The 9055-nt window shown below is 46.1% G+C and overlaps 1 protein-coding gene across 1 annotated transcript in view; it reads left to right on the top strand.

Annotated features, from left to right (window-relative positions):
- LOC139383954 (epithelial cell-transforming sequence 2 oncogene-like) overlaps positions 1 to 7181 on the top strand; it is a 25249-nt gene extending 18068 nt beyond the window's left edge. Inside the window, 5 exon segments of the mRNA XM_071128578.1 lie at positions 1 to 81; positions 1920 to 1985; positions 3502 to 3590; positions 3681 to 3853; positions 7051 to 7181. The exon segment at positions 1 to 81 is cut by the window's left edge and continues 76 nt beyond it. Of these exon segments, the coding sequence (XP_070984679.1) occupies positions 1 to 81; positions 1920 to 1985; positions 3502 to 3590; positions 3681 to 3853; positions 7051 to 7181 (540 nt within the window).
- The last annotated feature ends 1874 nt before the right edge of the window (positions 7182 to 9055 follow it).

The raw sequence follows: 9055 nt of genomic DNA, 5'->3' as shown, positions 1-9055 counted from the left end.
ACAGTCTCTCAACACTCCGATCACACACAGCTGTCTGGCGTATTGGACAAACTCACCCACTACAGGGACTTCATACGCAAGGTAGAACACAAACATAAGCATCTACAGGTTTGATGTCCTCGTTGTGGTTTTACAGACGTGTTTAATACGTTTTATGTAAACTTTTTATTCTAATATTTATGAAATGCATATTGTTGTATTTTGTAGCACTTATTTGTTCTCCCTCGATTCCAACCCCATTTGATGTGTGGACCGGATGTGGGTGGGGCTAGGTCTACATAAGGGTACTAATTTTAAAAAACTCCCGAAAGCTCTGACTAAGGCCATGAGGCCGATACATAAAGCTCTGATGAAGGACGTGAGGCCGATACCTAAAGCTCTGACGAAGGCCTTGAGGCCGATACGTAAAGCTGTGACGAAGGCCTTGAGGCCGATACGTAAAGCTCTGACGAAGGCCTTGAGGCCAATATGTAAAGCTCTGACGAAGGCCATGAGGCCGATACATAAAGCTCTGATGAAGGCCTTGAGGCCGATATGTAAAGCTCTGACGAAGGCTGTGAGGCCGATACGTAAAGCTGTGACGAAGGCCATGAGGCCGATACCTAAAGCTGTGACGAAGGCCATGAGGCCGATACGTAAAGCTGTGACGAAGGCCATGAGGCCGATACCTAAAGCTGTGACGAAGGCCATGAGGCCGATACCTAAAGCTCTGACGAAGGCCTTGAGGCCGATACATAAAGCTCTGACGAAGGCCATGAGGCCGATATGTAAAGCTGTGACGAAGGCCATGAGGCCGATACGTAAAGCTGTGACGAAGGCCATGAGGCCGATACGTAAAGCTGTGACGAAGGCCATGAGGCCGATATGTAAAGCTCTGACTTAGGCCATGAGGCCGATACCTAAAGCTCTGACGAAGGCCATGAGGCCGATACATAAAGCTCTGACGAAGGCCATGAGGCCGATATGTAAAGCTCTGACTAAGGCCATGAGGCCGATATGTAAAGCTCTGACGAAGGCCATGAGGCCAATATGTAAAGCTCTGACGAAGGCCATGAGGCCGATATGTAAAGCTCTGACGAAGGCCATGAGGCCGATATGTAAAGCTCTGACTAAGGCCATGAGGCCGATACCTAAAGCTCTGACTAAGGCCATCAGGTCGATATGTAAAGCTCTGACGACCATCATTTTCCGTACCAGTCAAAAGTTTGGACACACCTACTCATTCCAGGATTTTAGTGAAGACATCGCAACTATGAAATCACACATATGGAATCAGTTAAGAACAAATTCCTATTTACAAGGACAGTAACAGAAAAAATGGCTGACAATTAGATAACGTGCCACAGAATGCTGCAGCAGCACGAAAAGGTGAGCCGCAGTATAACACAACCCTTTATAGGAGGAACCACTGACACAGACACACCACTCCTGACCAAACCCTTCAGTCTGAATTATATTATTAACTTCTCTCTCTCTCTCTGTCTCTGTCTGTCTCTCTGTCTCTGTCTATCTCTCTCTCTGTCTCTCTCTCTCTCTCTCTCTCTCTCTCTCTCTCTCTGTCTTTCTCTGTCTGTCTCTCTTTCTCTCTCTCTCTCTCTCTCTCTCTGTCTGTCTCTCTTTCTCTCTCTCTCTCTGTCTGTCTCTCTCTCACTCTCTGTCTTTCTCTGTCTGTCTCTCTTTATCTCTCTCTCTCTCTGTCTGTCTCTCTCTCTCTCTCTCTCTCTGTCTATCTCTCTGTCTCTCTCTCTCACTCTGTCTTTCTCTGTCTGTCTGTCTCTCTGTCTTTCTCTCTGTCTCTCTCTCTCTCTCTCTCTCTCTCTCACTCTGTCTTTCTCTGTCTGTCTCTCTCTCTCTCTCTCTCTGTTTCTGTCTCTCTCTGTCACTATCTTTATCTCTCTGTCTCTTTCTCTTTTTCTCAGCTGAAGAGGAACTCCGAGAAAGCCACAAGGATGCAGGAGACCCAGCGACAGATCCGGGGCTGTCCAGTAAGACCAAAGATAGAACAATGAGGCAGATATGTCACTGGATGTATAAATGTGAGACATCCGGTTGGCGTTTCCACTCACTACCAAATATGGTGGTGAGAGGAAGCCCAGTGGCCGGCAGTGGGAGAAGATGGAACTGAGATGCATTTTGGCCGACACTGCAAATGTTCTCATCAATTAAACATTTTGATCTCAATACAGTTTTCTGTTCCCAAAACTACAATCTATTACAAACAGTGGATTAAGTGGACTAAGTTTTTTAGACTTTAAGTTATTAAAAATCGTGGGTTTGCACAACCGTAGAATTTCTGCACAAGCAGAAATCGTCTCAGGGAAGCTCATCTGTGTGCTCGTCATCCTCACCAGGGTCTCGACCCGACTGTAGTTCGGCGTCGTAACCGACTTCAGTGGGGAAATGCTCACCTTCGATGGCCACTGGCACGCTGGAGATGTGCTCTTTACAGATGAATCACGGTTTTAACTGTACCGGGCAGATGGCAGACAGTGTCATGTGGGCGAGCGATTTGCTGATGTCAATGTTGTGAACAGAGTGCCCAATGGTGGTGGTGGGGTTATGGTATGGGGCAGGCATAAGCTACAGACAACAAATACAATTGCATTTTATCGATGGAAATTTGAATACACAGAGATATGAGATCCTGAAGCCCATTGTTGTTCCATTCATCCACCACCATCACCTCATGTTTCAGCATGATAATGCAAGGCCCCATGTCACAAGACTCTGTAAACAATTCCTGGAAGCTGAAAATGTCCCAGTTCTTCCATGGCCTGAATACTCACCAGACATGTCACCCAATTAGCATGTTTGGGATGCTCTGGATCGACGTGTACGACAGCGTGTTCCAGTTCCCGCCAATATCCAGCAACTTCACACAGCCATTGAAGAGGAGTGGGACAACATCCACAGGCCACAATCAACAGCCTGATCAACTCTATGAGAAGGAGATGTGGATCATTAGCTTCTTTAAAAAATCTAAGTTGGGAATTGTTTTGAAATTTGGGCAGCCTGAAGGACAAAATACCAAATAGATAATTATTAAGTTGTGACTGTTGACTGTCAGTGAAAAGTAGAGACTTCCAGCCAGGCATATCGTAATAGTTCAAAATACAATCGCGGAAAAACATAGTTTGGAAATCAAATGGCTCCTGCTGTAAAGAGAAGACAATTAAAATACTCAGGGCTGTCTTTTAGTTTGCCAAAATTATCATCTTAAACTGAACTGTTCTCTTAATTATCTTAAAGCATCGGTCAATTTTCCCAAATCTGTCGTTCTGCCCCTGAACAGGCAGTTCAGGGGCAGTCATTGAAAATAAGAATTTGTTCTTAACTGACTAGTTAAATAAAGGTAAAAAAATAAAAATAAAATAGGGGCCACATTTTGGGAATCCATGCTCCACTGTCTCAGTAAAAAGTACATTTTGTGATTTGATCATGTTTTGTCTAGATATTCATATGTGTGTGTGTGTGTGTGTGTGTGTGTGTGTGTGTGTGTAGAACTTGTGTGAGGGGGGCAGACAGCTAATCACCACTCAGGACGCGGCTCTGCTTCGATGCCCCAGTGATGACGTCACAGCCTCACTCAGGTAAGACCACTCGATAACCTTTGATGTGAATATGTCTGTATTCTCATCTGTGTGTGATACTAACAGTGTGTGTGTGTGTGTGTGTGACAGGATGTATGAACACGTTTCTGACGTGGGTCTGTTCTTGTTCAACGACGCACTGGTTCTGACCGAGAGGAATGTCTGTCACCGACCCTTCACACACACACACTGCGACACACACACCTTCCTGGCCTCTGTCGCCCTGCACAGCCTCACCCTCAGAGAGATCACAGACACGCGCTGTGAGTACACACACACACACACAAATACAGTACCAATCAAAAGTTTGGACACACCTGCTCATTGGAGGCTTTTTCTCTACATTGTAGAATAACATTGAAGTGATGTGTTATTTCATAGTTTACATGTCTTCACTATTATTCTACATTGTAGAAAATAGTAAAAAATTAAGAAAAACCCTTGAATGAGTTTGTGTGTCCAAACTTTTGACTGGTACTATACATACATATATACATACATATATACATACATATACATACATACAGTGGCAAGAAAAAGTATGTGAGCCCTTTGGAATGACCTGAATTTCTGCATAAATTGGTCATAAAATTAGATCTGATCTTTATCTAGGTCACAACAGTAAACAAACACAGTCTGCTTAAACTAATAACACAAACAATTAAACGTTTTCATGTGTTTATTGAACACACTGTGTAAACATTCACAGTGCAGGGTGGGAAAAGTATGTCAACCCTTGGATTTAATAACTAGTTGACCCTCTTTTTGGCAGCAATAACCTCATTCAAACATTTCCTGTAGTTGCGGATCAGACCTACACAACGGTCAGGAGGAATTTTAGACCAGTTATCTTTACAAAACTGGTTCAGTTCAGCAATATTCTTAGGATGTCTGGTGTGACCTGCTATCGAGGTCATGCCACAGCATTTTAAATCGGGTTCAGGTCAGGACTCTGACTGGGCCACACCAGAAGGCGTATTTTCTTCTGTTGAAGCCATTCTGTTGGATGGTTTACTTGTGTGTTTTGGGTCGTTGTCCTGTTGCATCACCCAACTTCTGTTGAGATTCAATTAGCGGACAGACAGCCTTACATTCTCATGCAAAATGTCTTGATAAACTTGGGAATTAATTTTTCCTTCGATGATAGCAAGCTGTCCAGGCCCTGAGGCAGCAAAGCAGCTCCAAACCATGATGCTCCCTCCACCAGACTTTACAGTTGGGATGAGGTTTTGATGTTGGTGTGCTGTGCCTTTTTTTCCCACACTGTGTTGTGTGTTCCTTCCAAACAACTCAACTGTAGTTCCATCTGTCCACAGAATATTTTTCCAGTAGCGCTGTGGAACATCCAGGTGCTCTTTTGCAAACTTCAGATGTGCAGAAATGTTTTTTTTTTATGAACAGCAGTGGCTTCTTCCGTGGTATCCTCCCATGAACACCATTCTTGTTTAGTGTTTTACGTATCGTAGACTCGTCAACAGAGATGTTAGAATGTTCCAGAGAGTTCTGTAAGTCTTTAGCTGACACTCTAGGATTCTTCTGAACCTCATTGAGCATTCTGTTCTGTGCTCTTGCAGTCATCGGCCACTCCTAGGGGGGAGTAGCAACAGTGCTGAACTTTCTCCAATTTATAGACATTTTGTCTTACCGTGGAGTGATGAACATCAAGGATTTTAGAGATATATTTGTACCCCTTTCCAGCGTTATGCTTGTCAACAATTCTTAATCGTAGGTCTTCTGAGATCTCTTTTTGTTTGAGGCACCGTTTACGTCAGGCAATGCTTCTTGTGAACAGCAAACTCAGACTGTGTGAGTGTTTTTTATAGGGCAAGGCAGCTCTAACCAACATCTCCAATCTCGTCTCATTGATTGGACTCCAGGTTAGCTGACTCCTGACTCCAATTAGCTTTTGGAAAAGTTTAATAGCCGAGGGGTTCACATACTTTTTCCAACCTACACTGTGAATGTTTAAATTATGTATTCAATATAGACAAGAAAAATACAATCATTTGTGTGTCATTAGTTTTAAGCAGACTGTTTGTCTGTTGTTGTGACTAAGATGAAGATCAGATCATATTTTATGACTAATTTATGCAGAAATTCAGGTAATTCCAAAGGGTTCTTGCCACTGTACATACAGACGTGCTCCCAATGAATGCATTAGATTCATTTATCTTCCTCTTCATTCCTCCCTTTATTCATACTCCCTCTCCCTCTCGCTTACCTCTCTCTCTGCTCCTCCCTCTCACTTACCTCTCTCTCTCTGCTCCTCCCTCTCACTTACCTCTCTCTCTCCCCTCCTCCCTCTCACTTACCTCTCTCTCTCTCTGCTCCTCCCTCTCACTTACCTCTCTCTCTCTGCTCCTCCCTCTCACTTACCTCTCTCTCTCTGCTCCTCCCTCTCACTTACCTCTCTCTCTCCCCTCCTCCCTCTCACTTACCTCTCTCTCTCTGCTCCTCCCTCTCACTTACCTCTCTCTCCCCTCCTCCCTCTCACTTACCTCTCTCTCTCTGCTCCTCCCTCTCACTTACCTCTCTCTCTCTCTCTTCTCCTCCCTCTCACTTACCTCTCTCTCTCTGCTCCTCCCTCTCACTTACCTCTCTCTCTCTGCTCCTCCCTCTCACTTACCTCTCTCTCTCCCCTCCTCCCTCTCACTTACCTCTCTCTCTCTCTGCTCCTCCCTCTCACTTACCTCTCTCTCCCCTCCTCCCTCTCACTTACCTCTCTCTCTCCCCTCCTCCCTCTCACTTACCTCTCTCTCTCTGCTCCTCCCTCTCACTTACCTCTCTCTCTCTGCTCCTCCCTATCACTTACCTCTCTCTCTCACTTACCTCTCTCTCTCTCCCCTCCTCCCTCTCACTTACCTCTCTCTCTCTCCCCTCCTCCCTCTCACTTACCTCTCTCTCTCCCCTCCTCCCTCTCACTTACCTCTCTCTCTCTGCTCCCTCCCCTCCCTCATCCCTCTCCCTCTCACTTACCTCTCTCTCTCCCCTCCTCCCTCTCACTTACCTCTCTCTCTCTGCTCCCTCCCCTCCCTCATCCCGCTCCCTCCCCTCCCTCATCCCTCTCCCTCTCACTTACCTCTCTCTCTCCCCTCCTCCCTCTCACTTACCTCTCTCTCTCTGCTCCCTCCCCTCCCTCATCCCTCTCTGCTCCCTCCCCTCCCTCATCCCTCTCTCTCTCCCCTCCTCCCTCTCCCTCTCACTTACCTCTCTCTCTCTGCTCCCTCCCCTCCCTCATCCCTCTCTCTCCTCACTTCGTCTCCCTCCCTCCTCCCTCTCTCTCCTCCCTTCGTCTCTCCTCCCTTCCCTTGCTCCACCCTCTCTCTCTCCCCTCCTCCCTCTCTCTCTCTCTCTCTCTCCTCCCTCTCTCCACCCTCTCTTTCTCCCCCCTGTCTCTCTCCACCCTCTTTCTCCTCCATCTCTATCCCTCTCTCTCCCCCCTCCCCCTGTCTCCCTGTAGATGTGTGTCATGGGTTTGTCCTGGAGGGTCCTAGTCGTGTGTGGGTTTGTGCTATAGAGAGAGAGGAGGACAAGGAGAGGTTCCTTTGCACCCTGCGTTCAGCAATACACACTGCCATCACAGAAAGTTAGGGTAGAGAACCCTCACCATAGACTCTCTCACACACACACACACACACACACACACACACACACACACACACACACACACACACACACACACACACACACACACCAGTTTAGCCAGATCACACTTGAAAAAGAGGGTTTTGACCTCATTGGGACTTCCTGGTTTGATACAATCCGTCATTCTTCAATCAACCACTAGGTGGCAGGAAAGAGGATTTTTGCAACCAGATAGTATGAGTCCCCATAGATGGCCAAGCTCCAAGGTTAAATTTCACTGTATCGTAAAAATGTATAAAACATGTTCTTGATTTAAGGTTATGCATAAGGTTAGCAGTGTGGTTAGGTTTAAGGTTAAAATCACATTTTAAGAACATATTGTAGAACTACACAGGGTTTCTGACTAGACAGAGTTCTAAAATATAGGGATGACCTGAGAGTAACTTTGCCAGATAGTGATGACCTGAGAGTACTACCTTGGCCAGATAGTGACGACCTGAGAGTAACTAGGCCAGATACTGACTACCTGAGAGTAACTAGGCCAGATAGTGATGACCTGAAAGTAACTAGGCCAGATAGTGACGACCTGAGAGTACCTTGACCAGATAGTGACTACCTGAGAGTAACTTGGCCATATAGTGACTACCTGAGAGTAACTTGGCCAGATAGTGACTTCCTGAGAGTACTACCTTGGCCAGATAGTGACGGCCTGAAAGTAACTTGGCCAGATAATGACGACCTGAGAGTAACTTGGCCAGATAGTGACTTCCTGAGAGTACTACCTTGGCCAGATAGTGACTACCTGAGAGTAACTTGGCCAGATAGTGACTTCCTGAGAGTACTACCTTGGCCAGATAGTGACTACCTGAGAGTAACTTGGCCAGATAGTGACTTCCTGAGAGTACTACCGTGGCCAGATAGTGACGACCTGAGAGTAACTTGGCCAGATAGTGACTACCTGAGAGTAACTAGGCCAGATAGTGACGACCTGAGAGTAACTTGGCCAGATAGTGACTTCCTGAGAGTACTACCTTGGCCAGATAGTGACTAACTGAGAGTAACTTGGCCAGATAGTGACTACCTGAGAGTAACTAGGCCAGATAGTGACTTCCTGAGAGTACTAACTTGGCCAGATAGTGACTACCTGAGAGTAACTTGGCCAGATAGTGACTTCCTGAGAGTAACTTGGCCAGATAGTGACTTCCTGAGAGTAACTTGGCCAGATAGTGACTACCTGAGAGTACTACCTTGGCCAGATAGTGACTTCCTGAGAGTAACTTGGCCAGATAGTGACTACCTGAGAGTAACTAGGCCAGATAGTGACTTCCTGAGAGTAACTTTGCCAGATAGTGACTTCCTGAGAGTAACTAGGCCAGATAGTGACTTCCTGAGAGTAACTAGGCCAGATAGTGACTTCCTGAGAGTAACTTGGCCAGATAGTGACGACCTGAGAGTACTCCCATGGCCAGATAGTGACTTCCTGAGAGTAACTAGGCCAGATAGTGACTTCCTGAGAGTAACTAGGCCAGATAGTGACTTCCTGAGAGTAACTTGGCCAGATAGTGACGACCTGAGAGTACTCCCATGGCCAGATAGTGACTTCCTGAGAGTAACTAGGCCAGGTAGTGACGATCTGAGAGTAACTAGGCCAGATAGTGACTTCCTGAGAGTAACTAGGCCAGGTAGTGACGATCTGAGAGTAACTAGGCCAGATAGTGACTTCCTGATAGTAACTTGGCCAGATAGTGACTTCCTGAGAGTAACTTGGCCAGATAGTGACTTCCTGAGAGTAACTAGGCCAGATAGTGACGATCTGAGAGTAACTAGGCCAGATAGTGACTACCTGAGAGTAACTAGGCCAGATAGTGATGACCTGAAAG

The sequence above is a fragment of the Oncorhynchus clarkii genome, chromosome 25 (assembly GCF_045791955.1).
Source record: "Oncorhynchus clarkii lewisi isolate Uvic-CL-2024 chromosome 25, UVic_Ocla_1.0, whole genome shotgun sequence".
Lineage (NCBI taxonomy): Eukaryota > Metazoa > Chordata > Actinopteri > Salmoniformes > Salmonidae > Oncorhynchus > Oncorhynchus clarkii.
This window is presented reverse-complemented; position numbering and strand designations above follow the sequence as displayed.